The 22,953-nt window shown below is 38.6% G+C and overlaps 2 protein-coding genes across 3 annotated transcripts; one reads left to right on the top strand and one right to left on the bottom strand.

Moving 5' to 3' along the window:
- The first annotated feature begins 7,175 nt into the window (after nt 1–7,175).
- rnf13 (ring finger protein 13) lies at nt 7,176–15,865 on the top strand. The gene is made up of 6 exons (XM_055157704.1): nt 7,176–8,283; nt 8,799–8,889; nt 9,952–10,057; nt 10,216–10,309; nt 14,639–14,719; nt 14,831–15,865. Exons 1-6 carry the CDS (start codon nt 8,268–8,270, stop codon nt 15,190–15,192), a joined length of 750 nt encoding a protein of 249 aa, XP_055013679.1. The 5' UTR covers nt 7,176–8,267; the 3' UTR covers nt 15,193–15,865.
- Nucleotides 15,866–16,274: 409 nt separating this feature from the next.
- LOC110160164 (profilin-2-like) lies at nt 16,275–21,858 on the bottom strand. Of its 2 annotated transcripts, none has more exons than XM_055157705.1 (3): nt 21,508–21,842; nt 19,596–19,788; nt 16,275–17,883 (listed from the first exon to the last, which is right to left on the bottom strand). In XM_055157705.1, the coding sequence occupies exons 1-3, from the start codon at nt 21,634–21,636 to the stop codon at nt 17,786–17,788; spliced, it is 420 nt and encodes a 139-aa protein (XP_055013680.1). In that variant the 5' UTR covers nt 21,637–21,842; the 3' UTR covers nt 16,275–17,785. The 2 variants fall into 2 exon arrangements, with proteins under 2 accessions (XP_055013680.1, XP_055013681.1); XM_055157706.1 differs by lacking the exon at nt 16,275–17,883 and adding an exon at nt 17,890–18,260 and having other exon boundaries at nt 21,508–21,858.
- Between the last annotated feature and the right edge of the window lie 1,095 nt (nt 21,859–22,953).

Here is a 22,953-nt window from a genome sequence, read left to right as displayed (position 1 = left end):
TAGTGATTTTGTACATAACTTTTTTGTAGCATAATATTTAAAACATAAGAAAACTTACACTTAATTACATAAAATTTATATAAAATAACTTAAAAAATCTCTGAAAATATCCTGAGAAACATTTGCCAAGATAAAAATATGTAACTCAATAAAATAAAAAATAAGACATTACATTTATTCCAGTAAAGCATCATTAGAAACAAACTAGCAATGATGTTGTTTTTTTTTGTTTGTTTGTTTGTTTTTTTTTCCATTGGCCTTTGAATGACATCCAAACATGTGGAGTTTTTCCACCTTCTTACACCATCTGTGCTGAGTAAAGGGGACTGGAAGGTCAGCTGTAGCAAAGGGGCCATTAGTCATGAAACATACCTGTGGTGAGCTCACATTCATAATTCATAATAGATAAAGGTAAAGAGTTCATTATTTTTTGCTTATTAGAAATTATGAGCAGGTCCACCCCAACTGCAATTTTTTCCATGTGTTGTTAGATTTATTTGTCTCTCACACAGACATTTTGAGCAATGATCAATAGTTAAGGTCTAAAAATTGTATTAGTTAGATTAGGGGCAGTCCTACACTGTTTCTGTGACAAGGTTCATTACAGAATACTGGTAGGTGGAACTATACTCAAAACTATCTTTTACCAGTACATGTAAATGAGTGATAAAATGTACAGTACACGATGTATGTAAATCTGGGTAATTATTAACCCAGAGGCAACACGAAACATATGGACTCCACAGACTGAGAGCAGGGAGCAACAGCTAGAGCAAAAGAGAAGCAACAACATGGAGCTGAAGATTAAAAAAAAAAATTTAAAAGAGAAAGACCACATTAGATGATCTTAATACTTCTCAGTCTTTGTGTCCCTCTGTCTCTGTCTCTTTCTCTCTCTCTCTCTCTCTCTCGCGCTCTTCTACTCCCTTTCTCCCTCTCTTATTTGCCACTACAACTATTCAGCCCTCTACCCTCTCTCTCTCAGCTCCCTCCAGACGCTGCCGGGGAAACAAAGGAATAATACATTCCATCTTGACCATGACAAGACAGCTGTGTGTGTGCGTAAAGTGTGTGTCCGCCAACACACACATCTATGCCTTCCCTTTCCTCCCGCCCCTTGAGGCTTCCCCCTTTGCGTTACAGTTATCCACCGGCCCGCGGTAAGTGGCTAGAATGGCCAATAAAATGGACACTCTCCCACTTAACCCCACGCAGTCCGCTGTTAACACTCATACCAGCACCCTCCCGAAGCACGTGCAGCGATAAGAGTGGACACGGAGGAGGTTTAACAGTTACGACAAGGAGGGCTGGAGGAGGATCAAGTATAGGTCGTGTTAATGGCTTGTGGCTTCCTCTGAATGTATACTTTTGCTTCGGTCTGGTGGCAGCACAAGAAAGCATTCCCAAATTCCCTTGAAAAGTAAAAATTCCCCAGAGATGGATGGTTTTGGACTTCCTGTATTCGGCTTTGAGGGGAGAGGGGGCGGAGTCATTGGTGACCTTTTTGACCTTTCCATAAGAGCAAGAGGGTGGCGGGGGGGGGGTACAGGAAACTCAATACTTTCTTCCTCTTTGCCCCTCCAAAGTGGCCTCAGTTCCTTATTGGCCATATTCTTTGCAGGCTGTTGGTCCATCTCTCTAATAACACAGACGCATACAGTCTATAAGAGACATTATGTCCCTGTTACGTAACCTGCACGCAGATATGTCGAGCTCTCAGAAACCAGGTTGTTCTCCTCACACTCATTTCAAAGTTTGCCTTTATACTGCCCTCTATGTATGTTAACACAAATCCAGATAAGCCAAACATTTATTATTATTATGTAGTAGCATTTATGGTTAATTAGTCAGCAGGGCCATTATTAAACAGGGCTAACCATACGTGTATTGTACCTAAGTTTAGTGTGTTTTGTAAGTCAAAAACACACTAAATGTAGAATTAAAAGATATAATACTCTATTACTATTATTATTGTGGCCCAGTCGCCATAGTGTACGTGACATTGATTGACATCTGAACCATCTTGCAAGAATGCCACTTTTTGAATTTAGAGATGGAAAAAAGGTTGAGATTCAAATCCCCCTTTATCTTATCTTAAAGGCGTGGTTTCCCTGTGTAGCTGTGTCCAGATCAGATATGCCATTGCCTGCCCAAAGATCTTAACCACTGAAGAGTGTTCCAGAAAGAGGTTCAAATGCCTTTTCAATCATTAAATGTAGAAGTCATGTAGTTTGATTGAGGATGTTAAGAATGTTTGGTTTATTGATTAAATCAGGATTATTGTAGTCAGAAAACGTAAAGATTGCGATAATTTTATGAACCTGTCATTATGTTATTGCTAGGTTTTATATGACATCGCAAAATTCTAGAGGTCAATGGGGAAAAGCAAAATTAATATTGTTAAAATGCAGATTTTTATTGTACTATACTGAGTTCTTTGGTTTAGTCACTAATAGAAATGATCAGGTTCAACATTCATGAATTTTCCTTTTTAGATATTTCATGGCAAAGTAGAACGAATAGGAAAAAAAAATGTCCCTTGTCCCCCATCTGAGAGTATGACACCATCACATTTATAATCTGAAAACCAGAAGTTGATATACCATGTAACCCTAGTCCTACAAGAATCACTCTTGCTTGTTGTTACTGTGGTGACCTCATAACCCACAGTTGCACACATCGACCCTGATCCAGCACAGCCTCCTCAGGTCCCATGACAGGGTATGACTATGGCTGACTGAATGGATGACTAGCTCGTGTCTGAGGAGGGAGGCCCCAGCTAATGTCGCACAGACCTTTTTTTCAGACTTGTTTTCATGTCCGGGACTTTTTGTTGTGGCAACCGGTGGCCTGTTCCATCAAACTATAAGACACCCACTAATGGCCAGATAGTGTAACGTAATGAGATATATTGATAGGGTAGACATGTACAGTTTTAATGAATGATCTTTGGACATTAGTTGGAAGTATTCTGTTGCAAATTAAAGCTTAATTAATTATATAATTAATTGGATCTAAGGAGTCTGCATTAAACTTATGTATTTTACAAGTATTGATTTACATATTTTTATAGCGCAAAAATACCTTAGAAAACAGTTACTAGGAGCGTGGTCAGATCTAACCAGAAACATGACCCTAATGCCATAGTGTTGAACATTCCAGGCAAAGACGTACTTACCATCTCAAACAAAGACAAGTAATGGTTTCAGACCTGAAAAGTTATTGACTGCATCTTCAAATAATGACTTGTTCAGACAATATTAACAACAACAATGAATAATATAATAATATAATGAATGGTTTATCATTTACTGTCAATGTTCTTTGCCACTTAGATTAAAGTTTAACAGCTCGCGTCACACCTTTTGTGCAAATATTACAAATGCTTTGCTTCGGGAGCCTCAGCTCACAGGTTTTATTGAGCTCTTTATCTAATCAGCCGTATGGACCTTGAAACTAAAGCCTAGAATTCCTCTGAAGGAAGGAGGGAGTGGGTCAGACCAATGAGTAACACAACAAACAGAGAAGAGACTCTTTACAGACATGGGTGCAGTTTACCTGTTGGCAGACATCTGTCATTGTGTTATCTGCCATAATAAATGATCATTGACATATTGTGTTTGTGCTCTGTACCTTTTATTTGGACTAGTGGAAAACTTTTTCTTATTTTGGTAGTATATCAAGTACAAGTCAAGTCTACATGATTTCTTAATGAAGCTAAATTGAAAAGTTCAGCATGTACATTTCATTAATTTAAATGAAATTATTACCTTAGCCTTGGCCAAGAGATGGAGGCAAGGTTTGTTTACTCTCAGGACAGAGGCAATATGCAGAATTTCTAAAACATGCATCAGTGCTTTTATAAGGAATCTTTGTCGGCTACCACCACCTGCCAAACTTACAAGATCGCTAGTTTGCAAACTTTTTGTGTCTGTGTTTGATGCTGTTATTTTCCTCTGCATCTACACCTTAAAACTTCTCTCCTTTATTATAAATAATTTAGTAACAATTATTTGAAAGTACAACACAAGATGAGTTGAGATTGCGTGAGCATAGTAGACTCATTTACAAAGTGCAGCAGTCAGGTCTCTATGCAAACTGACTGGGCGAAGACAGCACCAGTACAACACACTGGTCATTTTTACTTCTTCCCTGGGAGTGCTTGCTGTTGCATAAGCACAGGCAGGATGCAGGAGGAAACCTGATAGCCAGACAAATAATACTGCAGAGGTGAGAGACAAATTAAAGCAATTATAGTGTGTGAAAGGAGTTGACATGTTCAAGCCGCAGCAGCCCGTGAGTGGACTGCAGACATTTGGCTAAATATGGATGAAGTCACAAAGAGACAAAAAGTTAGTGATACAACAGTTTACATTAGTTTTAATTAAAAGAAATAATAATAATTTAAAAAAACAGTAACGTTGCAACATTTTGTAGCTCCAGGTGGCATCATTTCCACACTCTCAGTCATCTGTGACCAGCTCAATCTGTTGTATGTAAGCACAAAGCAGAGCTAGAGGACAATGTATATAGTCCATTGACTTGAAATGGAAAACCTGTATAATACATTTTCTTAAATTTTATGGAAGTACATTTTCTCAGTAAAACCTGATCTCACATTCATAGAGGTTCTGAAAAACTGAATAATAGAAATGCATAATACCGCTGTTGGCCTTCAGAGGAGACTTGACTCTCTGAACCAAGGATGTGTGACCCACTGTACTTGCCCCAAATGAAAAAGTAATTGGTTTTTCAGGGAATGGAGTCAAGAGTGAATAAGTGACATCATGTTTGGTATTTAAGAAATGGATAAACATATTGAGAACAAAACTTTCTGTATTCTGTCAAAACTATATATAGAGCTGTTTAAAATGCAGTTACCTAATCCTGTATAATTAGAGCTGAGACATTTTGGAAAAACATCCAATTATGATTGTGACAGGCATTGCTCTTACAATTTGATTAGCAATTTCTGTTTAGATAATAGTATTCTGTTCAAAGTTCACATTTTAAACATAGCCTTTAAGATTGGATAGAAAACTGAAATATTATGAACAATATAAACAGCTAAACTAATCCAGGAATCCCATGCATTGCAGAGCATGTTTGCAGAGGTCTGAGCAGGGTTAGCAGCATTGTTTTCATGATAAAACAGTATAATTTGTTGTTAGCAAAAATAATTACGTAAGCAAAATAATTACAGTCCTTGTGATTTGCTAATTGTGACTATTCAAACTGCAGTTTCCATTTGATTGCATTATATCTTGTAGTCTTATCACAAATGCTAGTTAGCAAAGTTGCCTGTGTGGTAAAGGAAGGAGTTGCTTTGCAGTCTGAAAAAAAAAAAACTGTCTAAGAAACTGTCTAAGCAGTCATGTAGGATATAAAAGTGTTCCATATATTCCTGTAGCTCTGTTTGTGTCTGCTTAGGTTGTGCAGGCTGTACTTTGTATATTTTGGATGTCAGTTAGCAGTTGAAGCTAACAGAAAATACTGCTTCTTGTCACAACAGTCTGCAGATACTATCACTGCTGCAGACAGTAGAGATCCCTCCTCAGAGTGTGCTGGTATTTAAAGCCACGCTCCATTCTATTGATTTCTTTCCTTTCTAAAGCTGCTACAGCTCAGTTTCTCTCTGTCTCTGCCCCTCTCCTGTTTCCAGCCTCTCTGCCGTCTCAGGAATGCATTGAATGTCCTTATCTTTGCCCATGAAAACACAAGGGTGAGCCTGCTGCAGAGGTTGAATTCTTCTGCAGAGCCCAGGCACACACAAGGGCTTGTATGCCGACATGTGCTCTGCTTACAAGCCAAAGGAAACCACCAGGGTACAGAAAGTTACAGACTACATGTATGGTATAGCTTGTGTTTGAATACAAGCCTGTTTCAGATGTATGTAACAAATGTGTTAAAAACCGTGATATTGTACTGTTAAATACTTTCTGATTAAAAGGCAGAGTTGGCTATCAAACTTTTATGTAAGCATATTTATATTACTAATAGCCAATTTTCCAATTAGGATTGGGGAAAAAATCCCTGATACTAATTGGTATTAAAAATTAGTATTTAAACTAGACTTAGCATGTATTACATAATAGGACAAAATGTTTTTTTTTTTCTAAATACTTTGAAAATAGTATTCAATTATTGCTAGTATTCCAAATTGGAATAGTGTAATGACTTTAGCACTAAATTTGTCTTAAAATTTAGTATTGTGCACAAGACTAACTCCAGTAATAATTTTGCTACATGAGTAGCCTTTGTCAGCTTTCTTGTTTCCACAGTGTTTTCTTCACCCAGACTCCTTCTCACACAGGACAGGAGGGGCCATTGATACTTGTGCACAATACATTGTTAGAGGCCAAACGCATGGCATCACAATGCTGTTGAGGCTAAACACGCTGCCTCACGTATGCCTGTGCATAAAATTACACTGACAAGGCTCTCACAAAAGCACATCTGTAACAGCATTCACCCAGACGACACCAGCACATTGTTCACCACAAACCAAAGTAGTTTTTGCATCACTGAAAGTACCAAACACTTTTTGGAGCACCAGAAAATGGCCTTCTCTGTCATTGTATTTTTTTCAAATAAAACTGAAAGGTAGCACTTGGCACAGCAGATATACATGGTGTAATACAGGGGTCTCCAATCTTTTTTTTTCTGGTGAGCTACCTATTAGAGCCAGTGCAAACTTTAGATGGGGTACAGTTAGAGGCCTATGAAACATAAACCATTATCCATTTATGAGTGCACAAAATGATACATTTACAATGGTAATAGGCATTTAATTCATAAAATGTTTGTGATTCAGCACAATACGTATAAATGTATAATGCAGAAATCCCTTAGAGAGCCACTTAGAAGGGGGTGGAGAGCTTCTGGAAGTGCCTGAGTTGAAGGTTGGAGACCCCTGGTGTAATAAAATGTATCTAGTAGCGTAGATGGGTAATGTTTTTGACATTTAAAATAAAATTCGTCATACCCTACCATTTTAACACCTAAAGATCACTTGATGTAGATTGCTTTCTCTACTGTTAGAGGGAAAATAAACATGATTTAATACTTCTGTAATATTAAAATCAGTTTGAGTTATTCAGCTTTTATTTTTCTCATATTCCTTCCTTTATTTAATTTTTCTTGCTTATTTGCTTATCTCGTGCATTGCTGAGTTATTTAATAGATTTAGAATAGAGTTTGAATGCTTTTCCTTGATATTTTGACTAACATTCACACAATCCATTGAAAGCGTTGTCTCCCACACATTTTCAGATGAGACACATCTCTTTCACATCTCTACTGTATGAAGCAGGCAGACTGTAACAGGATTCATTTCAAGATAGCTTTGTCACATCCTATTTCATCCACTACATCTGCAGTTAGCACGAAGCTCCAACAATGGTTACACAGGATACAGGAGCCACAAAAACAGCCTGGCAGATGCAAAACCCTCATGACGTCAGTTTCCCGTGCACAACTCTACTATTTTGAATATGTTTTATAGTTTCCCATCAAAGGTACTACGCTCTGGCTATAAAAAGGTGCCTTCATCTAAGTAGGAAACTTTTAAAATGGTTTCCTTGTATTTCAACAGCCCCTAAATAGTAAAACACTTTATTGCACTGACATTTCAAGTCTTCCATTAATCTTTTGTAAATGAATGGGTGTGCTATTGTACATTATTGTGGTCTTCATTTCTGTGGTTACAATTAAAATAGTTGTCCTCTTATTATTTTATGTGAAAGTATTGGCTTAAAGTGCATAGGAAGGGTTAGACTACACATTTTTTAAACCTAGCACTTAATCTCCCACCAAACCAAGGAATAATTAGAAAAAACACAAAAACATGCCATATGCACTTCAAGTATCACCATCACAGACATGAGGCAATTTTGAGTCAATAATATCACAATAATTATTTAAATTGTGCAGTATAAATTAATATATTAGAATTAATTGTTAATGTTGTGAATGTTAACTATTATAGAATTGTACTTTGTTGTAAGTTTGGTGGTTGAAAGGCAATTGTCTTGATTATCAAAATTGTCCAAATGTACCATAAATTATTATTTAAACAGTGTTATTGTTTATTTTCCCATCCCTATCTACCAAAATGAATTTTTCGAGGGAATTCATATGACCAAAATAATTACCTGTCCTGGCTGAACACTAAATTAATATTGGTTTCTTCACAGGTCCTGAATGCACAGAAAGCAGGATACAAAGCAGCGATTGTTCACAATGTAGACTCCGATGACCTGATCAGCATGGGATCCAATGATTGTACGTCACTTGTCACTCACCACGTGATCTCCACATTGGTTGCATAGTTTCGTGTGATTGCTTTTGTGTTTTGATTTAATAGTCTCTTGAAATGTCCCATCCCAAGTCACATTGAGTTCCCCTGCAGCAAGACAACTCCACCCAACTTCAAATTCTCAATAATTTTTGTGTTGTTTCTGTTGGTCTTACTGTGGTCCTTTTTTGTCCTTTAGTTATTGCATATTACTATAAAATGTATTTAATTATTACATGTTAGGTCATTTTAGGTCCTAAGAAGAAGACAAACTACAAGTGAAAATAAAATAAACGCATAATCACCTTTAAAGTTGCATTATAATTTTTCTGGTAAATGGCCAACCTCTTGCTTGTCTTCATGCTGTATATTCTGGGTCACATTTAACTCATTGGAGATTTTTGTTTCATTCCCCAAAACTCATAATCAAAATTTTCTTTTGCAATTAAATATTACATAATGCACTTGCCTTAGCTTTACTGTGTGTGTTTTGTATCTCTAGTGGATATCATGAAGCAGATAGACATCCCATCTGTTTTTGTGAGTGAAGAAGCTGCCAACTCCCTCAAAGAAGACTACACATTTGAAAAGGGGTAAGTCATGTTTTAATTCAACATTTTAATCATGTGTTTTCTAGGGATGCTGGTTGGGCCAAGAAAATTGATGTAATAAGACTCTTTGCTGGTCATAGTTGGCCAAGAAGTCTCATTATGTTTGAATTTTTATTTATATAAACTTATTCTGTGATTACTTGAGCGATAAATAACACATTTGGATCAGCTTTGTCTTATTTTATTTTAGTTTAAAGATTAGTTTAAAGTAAATAAGTCTCTTCTGTGGTATTGGTTATTGGCAGATACTTAAATCTGTAGTATCAGAATTGGTATAAAAACTGAAAAGCTGGATTAGTGCATCCCTTGTGTTTTCCTTCTCCACAATGCAGCCAAACCTTTAATGACACAGCATGGCCTCTGTAATAGATCATATCAGAGGATGTGCCTGTGATGTGGTGTCACTTCTGTTGGAGAAATAATATGGTGATGAAATGTCCCAGCCTGTTAGAGCCTCATTGAATCAAAGTCCAGTTTCTTCACATCTCTGGCAGCTTGGTATGTGACACCATCTCACAAGTCTTTGGCAAAGCAGTGAATGCCAAACATGGCTGAGATTTGGTGAGGAATTAAATTAGCTAAAAGAACTAAAAAACAGCCTATTTAGATAAGCTGAATCACAGGTTTTTGGCCTGTTAATGGAGCACTATGTATCTTCATTTTCTGTGGAATCTGCCACCTGTTTGTCTCCATGGAGCTGTTATTACCTTGCTTGAAAGGTTCTTCAATTCGGCATTAAACTTGTCTATACATCTCTATGGAGGCAAGCAAGGGATACTGGGTCAAAAGTTTTCAAGGTATTTTGTGGTCATTAAAACTAGTATAATTTAATAAAACTTAGAAATATTTAATGCTACACTGTGAAACATTTCAGTGAAGGACGTAACATTTCCATGGGGCCAAGCGGGTGGTTAAAAATGGTGTTGAATCCTGACAAAAGTAAATGGTCATTAGACACTTGCTGTAGATCTCAGTTACACATCCTTTATGTTGTATCTCTATTTTAAAATATACTTAAACATATACGTTGCATTGTTCCTACAGCGGTCACGTGGTCCTGCTGCCAGACTTCAGCCTGCCCCTTGAGTACTACTTGATTCCTTTCCTCATCATTGTAGGAATCTGCCTCATCCTCATCGTTGTCTTTATGGTACATACTATTTCTGTTTTGGGTAGACAGAGCTCTTGGCAAAACTGCTGCACCACAGTGTTTATACTAGTATAGTGGGTTTTACTTGTGAATATACAGCATTTAGATGTGTGCAAAAAGATACTCGTACTGATTATCATGTCTTATTTTATTTTTAGATTACAAAGTTTGTCCAGGATCGGCGGAGAGCTCGGAGAAGTCGTCTACGCAAGGATCAATTAAAGAAACTTCCCATTCACAAATACAAGAAAGGTAAAGCACTAGTATAAAGAAGCAGTAGAGACCTCAAAACCATTAAACCATTAAAAACAGAGAATTTTTAATGACAAAATTAATGCATTAGTGGGTCAAGATTGTTAACTACAGATGCTCTACAGGAATGAGACCAGTAAGATTATTAAAAACTGATAGTTAGACTTAATGTTACCAAATGGTGTATACAAAGTATTATTTTCTTATCATTTATGCGCACTAAGTAGCTTTATACTGTCTTTAAGAGTTACACAGTGCACCTTTAAACATAGAAGCAGTGAATTATAGCATCATCAGAATTGCAAAATATCACAAGGATCAGATCATAATTACATTTTTATTGTCTTATCTCCCAGCCCTGGTTAAATAGTTTTATTTTTGTCTCTTTTTGCTATTTCAAAACTTTATTTCGTGAGGACTTGTAGCATTGCACTCCCTCACATGATCTGGCACAGTGTGGAGATGCCATCATTGCATTACGACACTTCATTCCTCGTGGAGCTGTGCACCTTGGAGCTAATCAGATTAATATGGACTTGATTTCCACCCAAAGCGCTCCTTGGCAGAGTAGAGCTCCTCTCTGTTGAAAACGGACACATGACTGACTGCCTGGAATGTACGGCGTCTCACTGCATTCACTGTACTCACGCTGAAGTAAAGTATGTTAAAGAAGGTCAAAGAAATATGTCATTAGGGATGCATAAATGATGAAATGATTCAGTCATTTCTAATCATCAATGATATATTTTGGTCTTTTAAAGCTCCTATATTAGGCAAATTGACTCCTGTGAGCTTTTAGCCATGACATAATGTTGTTACTAAAAATATACCTAGAGTTGTGTTTTGTTTCATTCACACATGCTTGAATAACCTTTTATAACTGGTCTGTCTACATCTCCAAAGCTCTGTTCCAAACTGTGACGCCATGTAGTGGTAGTTTTCAAGTTAACAACTACCTTTTACTAGGGATGTAACAATAACCGAAATATCGTTATATTGTATCGTCAAAAGTCTCACAATAATATCATGGGCTTTCACAATGTATCGAATTACAAGCTCCTTTGCTTAAATGCATGGTTTTATAGTAGCAACAGCGTATATACATACATATATATCCCATGATTCATTTGAGTGCAAACAACACAAAGAAATATATTTTATACTTCTTTTACTTTTAATTCATTACATTAGCCTCTCCAAAATATCACCATAAATATCGTATCGTGAGATGCATATTGTGATAATATCGTACCGAGAAATTTGGATATCGTTGCATGCTTACCTTTTATCTTTCTTTCAGTAGAAACTGTCAGAAATTGGCAAGCTAAAATCATCCAGATGATTCTAGTGAAGGTGTATGAAGTTTAAAAACACAGTGGAGGACTTGCTGTATTGCCACATGACATCAGAAGGTGGAACAGAGTGTTTTCACTATGGGCCCTTTATTGCAAAAGGTCTATGGTCAAACCACTATCAGTAAAAGCATGTGGAATTTGACAACTTGTGTGTTAAATGACAATGATTCAAAGTCTGTATTTATGCTCAAGAAATAAATATTGAAATACATTTTAATAGGACAAAATAAAATGTAAAAATGTGTGATTAGTCAATTTATGAGGAAGAAAAAATTGTATTTCCATATTACCCAGCCCTATATGTCACATACAAGAACTGACCAAAAAATAACTCTACTGTTAAAATAATTGGATAGGTTTTCCCTGTAGAAAGGTCAGTCTGGTTATTGTTTTGCAGTTCAAATCCTCGTGGTATGCTTAACTTTGTCTGCAGGACTTGTCTCTGCAGCTGTATTTTGCTCATTTGCACTGGAAAGACCCTCAGTCCAATCAGCTGTGTAGGATTTATATAGAGATCGTTCTTGTGAATTGTAAATGGCCAGTTCCAAAGCTGCTAAAATAAGTGATTATGTGATTTGAGGTACATAGCCGCACATGTGTTAACAGACGTTGGGTTGTTAATTTTTCATAGATTTGGTTACTCTGTGACAGGTTTGCAAACTGCAAACTCGGTGCCGAACAGTTTTCATATCCAGGAAGTGGCCCTTTGTTAGCACAGTCACAGGAACAAGGTGACGAATCCACTGAGTCACTCTAAAAATGAGGTGCAAAAGGCCTAAAAATTAGTGTTGACTATTATTTTACTGTGTTCTTTCTTTCTTTTTTTTTTTTCAAATTAGCTAATGTTAGATCATACCAAAGCACTCTGTAATCATAGTCATCACATTAGCAGTGTTGCTGTATTTCACCTTTGTTTTTCCTGATTTATGTGGCATTTAATACTTGTTCTACTTCCGATTGTGAGGTTTTTGGACTGCCTGGAGGTTCAGTGTATTGATGTGAGCCTTGCTTTGAGTGGGCAGGGAGCCTAATGCGCCTTGGCCTGTACTGCAGTGGGTGCTGTTGAGGGCCTGAGAGTTACAGTCATTACAAACACTTGGTCCTTGGATTAGATCAGTCAGACAAAAAGAGCTGCTTTCTGAAATAGGCGGTCTTAGCTCACATTATTCATTGATGGTGTGGTTAAGAAAAATGCATGATGCTACTTCTGATATAGATGATATAACTATTAATGAAAAATAAAATTGTCTTAAAAAGTTTTTCTGTAAGTATTGATACCTGCTCAAATGAGTTTCATAACTAGTCCTATGTTAATATAAGGATACTTGAGATGGGAGGGACACAAAGGGAGTCTGTATGAATGGAAATGATGAATGTTAATAGAAACCATGGTACCCATGAAATTGGAACACAATACCTCCAGTCTGAACTGCAGCCAGCAGCACAAGATCTGTGTCAGTGTGCGAGATTATGTAATCCAGCTGCCACTGCTGTCTGAGTGCACAACGCCATTTTGATGTTGGCTTAACTGCTTTTATTTCAGGGCCTTGCATCAGGGCCATTCACTTAGAGCTGAAAACTGATCATAGGTGGAGTTTGAACGTATTATCAACAGTCAGTAAAAGCCTAGTTACACATGTTAGACTTGTTGTTTTTGGTGGTGCTTCTTGGGTTCTCCCTGACCTCTTGTTTGGACCATCTCCTCCTCTGGCTCCACCTTTGCTGTGTTTGGGCGGGACAGTGAACAGAGCAGCTGCAGTGTGTCATTGTTTGAAAGGCATGCTGCTGTCAGAGGACTCCTCTGTCTGTCTCTGCTGAAGCTCTGCTACACTTTACTAAATAGTTGAAGTTCACTAGTTCAGTGTGGCTCCTTTGAGAACTGGACTGTCGGCAGCCTGCTGTAAATGAGAAATGGTATTCCAAAGATGTACACTGTAAACAGTACTAAAACTGAGTCAAAGTCACACTTTTTATCTTGTACAACTGGGCTTGTACAGTACAGTATTTACTCAAATGGGATCACTGTAATGAAATCACTAGCTGATTCCTGAAACGAGGAGTAAGTAATGCTCCTGGGAGGCGCTTTGATCAGCTCGACTGGCTTAATTTGTTCTCTGACATGGGATGACCAGCTCAGCCTGTAGAGTTATGGCTCTGCTGCACAGCTCCGAATGTTTCTCACCATTTGTTACTTATTGAGCTGTTTTTCAGAATACTTGACAGTTAAAAGTCTAAAAAACTATGCATATACCATATATCAGTAGATTTTATTATTATTAAACCTTTTACTTGACTTAAGAATTTTTTTTAAAGTCTGATCAACTTTGGTCTATGAAACAGCTGAACCTTTTCTGACAATATCTGTCCTGAAGTCCATTTTTGGTTATTGCTCATATGTCGTCCTACAGTTCTCTTGCACTAACACTTATTAGAATAAAATGTGCTTTATTATAAACGTTCAATTGCTTTTGGAGGAAGGGGAGGTAGGAAGTTTTTTGATGTGACTCCTCATCCTTATACGGTCACATGTGAGCCTGGCGCGGATACAGAGGGCCGAGTCAGGGAAAACATGGTCATTTAGAGCTTACATAAACACAAGGCTCGCTCCCTCTTCCTCCTGCCTCATACGAGAAGACGGGAAGGAGCGAAGAAGAAACCTTTGGAATTCCACAGGGAGTGTAGATACATTCCTTAGCTCAGTTTTTTGGTCTCCTACATTGTCCCAAAATCTGCTTCTGCTGGTTCTAATCTCAGTAAATACTTAAATGTAAGGGAGGGGACAATGCTGTTGTGGCCTTAAGAATTTAATTAATTTGAGATGCCACAAGTAGTTTTAACATGACTCATTGAATCATATTAGTTCTGAGCTTGCGTCACTCGTGTTCACATGACTTCATTATCAGACGTATAGTTAATTTATATAAGAAACACATGTAGTGGAAGTGGCTGACAAGTTGTACTGTTTGTGACCCAGGGGACAGCTATGATGTGTGTGCCATCTGTCTGGACGAGTATGAAGAGGGAGACAAACTCAGAGTGCTGCCTTGTTCCCATGGTGAGTTTATAGGTATCATTCACAGCATAATGATCAAATATTGGATATGGTTATAGTCAGAGTTAGTTTAATTGTGTCACATCCATGAAATAACTTTGTTTCTGCTCTCAGCCTATCACAGTAAATGTGTGGACCCCTGGCTGACCAAAACAAAGAAAACCTGTCCCGTGTGCAAGCAGAAGGTGGTCCCGTCCCAGGACGACTCGGACTCGGACTCGGAGGGGGACAGCGGTGCAGATGAGAATGAGGAAGTGTCTGAGAGCACACCTCTGTTGCGCTCTCTGGCCTCAACCAGCGCACACTCCTTTGGCACGATCTCTGCTGCGTCCCGCTCGGAGCAGGACCAAGAGTCGTCAGAGTATGACGAGGAGGAGCTGGACAGCAGCGACAGTGAGCAAGAAGTGACTGTGGAGACTGTGGTGGTGCAGATGCAGCGGGCCTGTTCTGAGGACCACGACCTGCCCAGAGCCTGATCTGGGCCGAACTGTCTGCCTGTTTCAGCTTTACACAAAAGACTTTGGGGGGCTTCACATGGTGGTGGTCTCCCACACTTTAGTGTATCATGTTGATTGTGGAATTGGTGCTGATGAGATGTCAGTGGTGTACTCTGTACAGTAGCAGGTCAGTACTGTATGCTAATCCAGGGGCAGAAGCTTCAGTTTCTACAAAGTGATTTCTGTACTGTGTATATATGAAATGTCTAAATCAAGTTGTTTGATTATGTTCTTAAATGCCATAAGGACACTGTAAATACATTTAGTTAACACTATGCAGAATTATTTGGGAAATTCAGCTCATATAAACATAAGACCACTGTAAATCGTTATGCCAACTCACCTGTTTATTTAGAGCACTGCTCCAGTCTCATGTGCCACAGGTTTACAGCTAAAGAGCCTAAGCAGCTCATGTACAGTCACCTTCACGTTTGGGACCCTCTACAGCGATTTGTGAAAACTGTCAGCGATGATGGTGGTAAAATATTTGGTTGCTCAAACCAATCACCCAATGTTGATTTATAGGCCTTATAACACATTAAGATTGTTTTATACAGATTGTATCTCTTGATTTACTCATGTTAAACCCTGTTGCCTTTGTTTTTTTTTCCAATCATGTAATCTACATCAATAAAAGATTTAACCCATCTAACTTTATTACAGCATTTATAGAAATAAAACAATGGCTACAAGCACTAAACCCTTCAAAATGTGGAGCATCCAGATGCGGCACTGAAGGATCCTTTAAGTAAATTTAATGAACAATTGAAAGCGTAAATTTGGATTCAAGATTCAGCCCCAATACCAGCTGTATTACTTCATTAACTTCATAAACCTGGACATTAAACTGTTCTCCTGCTGGGTGGACCGATTTGGAAACATCTGGTTTTAATTCTAAATTTGCCTTAATTTAAATGAAACCAGCTAATAAAAGTAGCATTGCAGATACATGGCTACTTCAGTAATTATTCGCAGTGGGAATAATTTAACATGCACAATATTCTAACCCATAGCAGTTAACAGAATGCATTTTATTAAACTAGAAAAAAAATAATAAACAGTTCACTGGTTGGAATAAATTTATTTTGATCTGTCTGTAAACAAGGTGATAAATCAATTTATGGCATTTCTTGGTTGATGCATATGGAATCAGATGCATTAAAGAGGCTGTATCCCAGATGTAAGAAAAGTGTTGAGGAAAAGAAATTAACAAATCAGCAAACAGGACTTGAGTACACATATCCCACAATGCCTAACAGTGGAGCAGAAGCCAAAAGAAAAAAAAAGTGCCAATGAAAGGTGACAGTGGGTCCATCTTACAATAACAGATCTCTCTACTTTATGGCACAAGATACACAGGTTCTGCAGTTAAGTTCAACAAGACATACATTAGTGTCATTGTTCCAACCAATTGCATCTTCAGTCATTTCTACTTTTAGTGTTATATATTGTGGACTCGCATTTAGCAGTACTGAGCATGGACAGATCATGCGATACCCCACTTCAGTCAACTAGAGTAGAAGGCAATTTATTCCACAGTTTTAGAGTTGTCAACATAGCATGGTTTTGTACAAATGCTTTTTAACAATAAAGAAATAAACATTGAAATGACTTCTCCCACCCTTACCTCCCCTGTAGCTTCATATTTTAACCATGGTACAATGCCTGGTTAGTTTCCTTCAGAAAATAAAAGGTAGTAGTCAACCTTCACATGATTTGGAGCATTTGTAAAAACACCCAACTAAACTTGGTCCAATAAAAAAAAAAAAAAAAAATTCCAGATGGATATAAGGTGGGATATCTACTGTCCAAAAATGGCAGCCTTCATAAACAATAACATTACAGGAGCTGGCAAACAAACTTATTAAGTGCCTGAGCCTTTAGTACTGTGGAATGTCCAGGTCTGTGGTTCTGACGCGGGGCGGGCGAAGCTACCAGCATCTTAACGAATATGTAATCGTTTCCTGATCTGATCCAGACACCATCAAACCCCTATGTTTAGTGTTATAAGAATGGGAGGGAGGGGGGTACTTGGACTTTGTTAAAAGGGAAAACATGGGGAAATTTGGCAAAAAAAATGAAAAGAATCGTTAGCTAGTGTTGAAATGACCAGAGATATGTGTGGTCTCACCTTGCAGAAAATTAAATAGGAAGACATGATGAGTTTCCACATAAGTACTCTAAAGGCAACAACTGCTTAAGAGGGAGGGGGGTAGGGGGAAGAGTAAGTAAAGGGCAGCATGACTAAAATATATTCCTTCATTAATAGAATAGCCTTCATTTCAGTGTATGGCCAAAATCTGCTGGTCTGAGTCAAGTATAAATGTTGACATCCTGTTTAGCAACATGCACACCTTTTCTATGGTTTAGTGCTTTAAAATGGGGCCAGGGATACACAGCGCAATTGTTTTAAAAGGGGATGGGATGAGGGTGGGTTTGGAAAGGGGAAAATGGTTGGAGATTTCAAAGTAAAAAAATAAAGAAGGCAGAAAGAAAGGACTAACTAGAAGTCGTGTGAAATGCAACAGGGTGGTAAGGGTGAGCTGCTAGGTGGCTGGGAACAGGCTTGCTTTTAGTATCCAGACTTCCTCAGGTAATCGGCCATCTCATATGTTTTCTTGTTGAGCGACCCTCCATGGATACCTTCCTTTCCCATGACAAAAACCAATGCTGGAGTACAAAGGAAAAAAGCAAAATAAATTGACATGATGACAGCACTGTTGGACAAATCATATCATTTATAGCCACTTTAAATCAAGTGGAAATACACGGGGCATATTTTAAACTGCTGTGTCAGAAATGCTGCTGGGACTTTGTTTAAACAGGACAGCTTTGGGGCAAACGTGGGCTTAACAGTTATTATTTTCATTTTTTATTTGATTTTTCAGTTTTTGTGTTTTTTGTTTTGCTTTTTAATTGTTTTTTCCCCTCGACTAAACCAACCCAGGACTAAAACCCTGAATCCCTCAAATATTTTGCCATTGAGTATGCCTTCTTATTCAATCCGCCTCCATGGACCCCTTCTTTGCCCATTACCAAGACCAAGACTGGAAGAAAAGAGACAGAAGGAACATTTAGAAGGAGAAGATCACAGTGAAAAGACCAGAGCCACAAACAGCAGGTGAGCAGCTACAGAGGAGACCTACACAAAGCAAGGCACTAACTTAAAGCTGAAGGTTGGATCTATAAACTGTCCTTCCCTAATCAGTGCTGCTGGTGGTAGACAAGACATCTCACACAGAAACAAAGTGAGGACAGCAGAAAGGGAGAGAAACAGGAGTCTTCTTTGTGAATGAATCAAGTTGAAAATATAAAATTCAATTGACTCACAAATAGGGCTAGGCAACTAATCAAATTTGACTCAAGATTCAGTAATTTCCAAATCATCAATTATCAGCTTGGGTCCTTTTTGAGAGGTCTACCGCAAATCCTCGGTCAGTATAGGCATGTGGTTTGGAGCAGAGAGGAGCAGACTTTGGAGGACTAAATTTGACTATTATTATGTTAAATGGTAATACATAAGAGTCTTTTTTAATGTTCAGCAAATATAAAAAGCCATTTATTCTTATAAGACAATTCTTGTGCATGCAAGCAATCATCCTGCCCTACATATAAATTAATGCGATATTGATTTACTGTAAATACAAGAACGGATTTCTGTTACTTGAAATGGCAGATATTTTAGTGTTGAAGTGAGATTTCTCTGTAACATACCAGCAGCAAGGCAATGCAAGAATCTACTCACTATTGAGACAACTACCAAAGGGGTGCACGTGCAGGTTATCACTGCATGCTTGTACCTCTCCTCAATACATGTCAGTGTGTGTACTTATCGTTAACAGTGGATATGCAAGTGAGGGAAAGATATTACTTCCAAAGTACACAGGCGTGTTAACAAAGGGAAGACACTGCATGCAGTTTAGGTCATTCTGTGAAAACCAAAGAGGCCAGAACATGTTAAGTTTAAATTGTAAAGGACAGGGCTGGGGCCCAGAAAGGCAATGTGATACGGCATACAAGTCTACAACTGAACCCAATATTTTCCATTAAATATAACTTCTAAAGCTGAAATAAAACCTTACTTATTAGACAGTTTAACTGTTGATACTACAAACAGTGCAATTGCAGTCAGATTCCATACACTCTGAATAAGCAATTATTTTGAGCCCAGTTCTAAATTAACTGCGCCATCCTGTAAGACCTGTCAAGGTAAGAACATTTGTGTTCATCATATATTGAGGAAAGGTGCATCCAAGATCTAACCCACATGCATTAAGATAGAAGTACTACAATTCAGCAGACAGCTATGCCAAAGCAGCCCACAGCTTCTACTACCTAAGCAGCACTACTTCAGGCTTCTCTCTGCCATGTGTTATGCTCACCTTTGCCGGCTTTCCCTACAGAAATGTTGTATGTTGGCTCTCCTCCTTGACTCTTCGTCCGGATGTCCATTGTCCAGTCGGCATCAATTTGGAGGCTGTCTCTGATTACGGAGCACTTTTTACTGCCTAGGGTCAGCCCACAGGTGAAGAAGCCCTCCCGGTCCTTTCCTGTTATCACGTCAATTTCTTCAGGCTTTAAAGAGACAAATATTATTTAACAATAGATAAAATAGAAGGCATACAAAAATGTCCTGAACAAATACAAGTGTTTACATGGAATATCTAGATTATGTACAATATTTGTAAGTCAAATCCAGTCAAGGACAGCACTCAAGAGCCCTGCATGTCAGTAAAGTACTGTCACATTTTTCTCCAAAATGTAATGTAGGCAGTGAATGTGCCAAGAATTGGAAATGTATTGTATATAAATAAACTACAGTCAAATATTCATTAACAAGCTGTCAGATCCAGTTTGTCTCTCAAACTAATGATGTACTGCAGTTAAATGGTTAAGCATCACTGTATTGAAATCTCAGAGGCCCAGTGAAGCTGACTAAAGCGTTATGCTAAGATGCTATAAAGGCATTGCATCATTGCTGTATTTTATCTTATTGAACGTGGAAGCATGGACACTTTTGACAGCAGAGAAATTCAAGTAAAACCAGTCACCAGAACAAAAGGCGTCGCCCCTCGGTCCAGAATTGCAGAGTCATAGCAAACAGCTCAGGCTTCATGCAGTGGAAGAGGTTAGCAAAGCAGCATGCTAGCAGCAAGGGAGCTTTTGCCCGTTCAATGGAAAAACGCCAAATGTACTCGGCAAGTCACGTCGCCAACGGGTTTCAATCAGAAAATGATTGAGGCCAGGTCAAGTTTTATTATACAAGACATTCAGGTTGACACCACAGGCTGAATATTAACAGATTGGTAACCATGATGCAAATTTAATGTTTTTTTTTTTGCCCAATCATTCAAGAACGCTTCACAAAACTCCTTTTATTGTCTAATAATTTATAAGTCAAACTCGAAGCTGAAAAAAATATTGGAAACAAAATGTACGTAATAACGATACAAAGTGTTGTCATGTTATAGCCTGTAATCCCCAATTAGAAGGGGGGGGGGAATCAAAGCTATAACTGTGACCAAGCCTTTTGACAAGCCGCTAGGTTGGAAGGCATGAATAAAAATGAATAAGGAGGACCGATCCGCCATCTTGAAAACGAGGGGCGGTAGCGGCAGAGCGATTCACAAAAGAGATGTGCGGACGGAAGGACTGATGCCTGAGTAGAGAGTGAGCCTGGGCCACGGAGCCTGCGCTCACAGCGTTACAGAAATGATCTGATTCTTCTGACGGGAGCGGCCCGATTAAACCTAGCACCAAGCTGCAGTTCTGCTAATTAATGTTCACATCACACTACTCAGTAATTGAGTCGGCATTTTTATACGAGAGATTGCCACAAAAAAAAAATGTAAATACACATGGTATCAACTGTATCTAAAAAACGTTATTATGGCCACCACTTGTACGAAATGTATTGTTTTGCCCTATTGTAGACTTATCTAACCGGTATTTTGAGCTAGTTTATGCTAACAAGCTAACTAGCGGTTAGCATTTAGCTTCGGCGTCCCGTTATGTGACTGGCCTTTTCTTTTTCATTGAACACTGCATTGTATTTTCAATCACATTTTGGCATCTGACGGTTTTACAAGTCTACCGAAAGAGGAAAAAAAAGAAGAATCATCAGCCGAGAAGAAAAGTGGTGTCTGCGTGCCGCTGGATACCATGTGTACCCCACTGCTTTCCTTAACCCCATTCAACCCAACGAGGCCTGTCTCTGCAGACACACGGACTGCACTTCATTGTACTTTTAGCCTTCGGTATACAATACATTACTGATATATCAAGTGTACTAACCGTGATGTTGGCAAAGATACCACCGGCATTCGATGCCCAGACGTATTTGGCGTCCGTGTACCCAACAATGGCCGCGTCCTGGCAGCTGCCATCAGCCATCAGGTTGTCCACGTAGCTTTGCCAGGACATTTTGTCTAATTAGTTCTAAGAGGAAAGGGTGCGATGGGTCAAGTTAGGCCGCTGGCGTCTCTTGAAACGACAAGGAAGCTGTGATTATCTGTGGTTTAACAGGCCTCCAGCAGATAAACCCCCCGGCTCCGCACGTCCCGGCTTTCTTCTGGTCTGGTCTTGGAAACGAAGAGAAGCGCTGCAACAGGACAGCCGCTTGGGTGTAGTCCTCCTCAAATCACTCCGCCAGGGTAGTGCTTTGCCCCAATAACGCACTGCAAAATATACCATGGGGCGGATGAATACTTTCTGATTGATTAAAATGGCAATGAGTGAAAGATTTTCCCAACAAATGTTTCCAACGTATGTAAGATCTATTTTGACTTACCTACAATATGCATTTTGGTTTAAAAAGTCATTAATAACATATTTTACAAGTGATATACACATCTCTCGAACAGAAACATTTAAAATGGCAATACCAATACTTTTAGAAATATTAATGGAAATACCTGGGGATAGATTTGTGCATTTGTTTTATTAATAATACATCAGATTCAAGTAGCTCTAAACAACTAAATATGCTTTACATTGCATTGCGAACCTCACTCTACTCTTCACACCTGGGGGTAATGGTAGCCTTTTCTGTATGCACATTTACTCTAGGGCGACTGAAACAAGGCTGCCAATCTGTTACATTGCCGCCCCCCCATCACCACCAACCAAATTCACACAGCGGCAAGGTTAAATCTTTTGCCAAAGGACACAATGGCAGTAGATGAACAGGTCTTAGTGGTTTTTGGGGATTAAAAAATCATTCACAATCAATTTGGAAGGAAACAAACACTGACCATTTTTTTAATGATAGCATTGTTCTCATTGAACATTCACCATTAACATGGTGAGACAATGCAAGCACTTTTGATGCAAACTTTAATATAGGGTACACTGATTGTGTCTATGACTTCTTTTATCTCTTCTCAGTTGCTTTAAATATTTATATGAACCAGGTATGAAATGGGGCACAGGCAGTTGCCCATCCTCAAAAATGTCTTCACTTTTTTAAAGTCCCAGGTTAGTAACTAATAAAGGGAATCAATAGCACCCCCCATAAAATGTCATGAAGGTAGGGAAGCAAAGGATTTACACTATGTTAGTCATAGTTCGATATGCCTTTGTCTCCACAACAGAAGATCAAAGATCCTGTTGCATCCAAAGCAGCAGTGTGGATGTGTTATGTGCTGATCCATGTCTTTATCACACTGGCCCTCGCAACCTAGAGCCCAGCTGTGGGGTGAGTCATGAATGTCATTCATGTAAGTCACACGATGCCCACAA

Source organism: Boleophthalmus pectinirostris, unplaced genomic scaffold (assembly GCF_026225935.1).
Source record: "Boleophthalmus pectinirostris isolate CB_2022bp ecotype Guang Dong unplaced genomic scaffold, ASM2622593v1 HiC_scaffold_214, whole genome shotgun sequence".
Lineage (NCBI taxonomy): Eukaryota > Metazoa > Chordata > Actinopteri > Gobiiformes > Gobiidae > Boleophthalmus > Boleophthalmus pectinirostris.
Note: the sequence above shows the minus strand (reverse complement) of the source record. Positions and strands in the feature narration are given on the sequence as shown.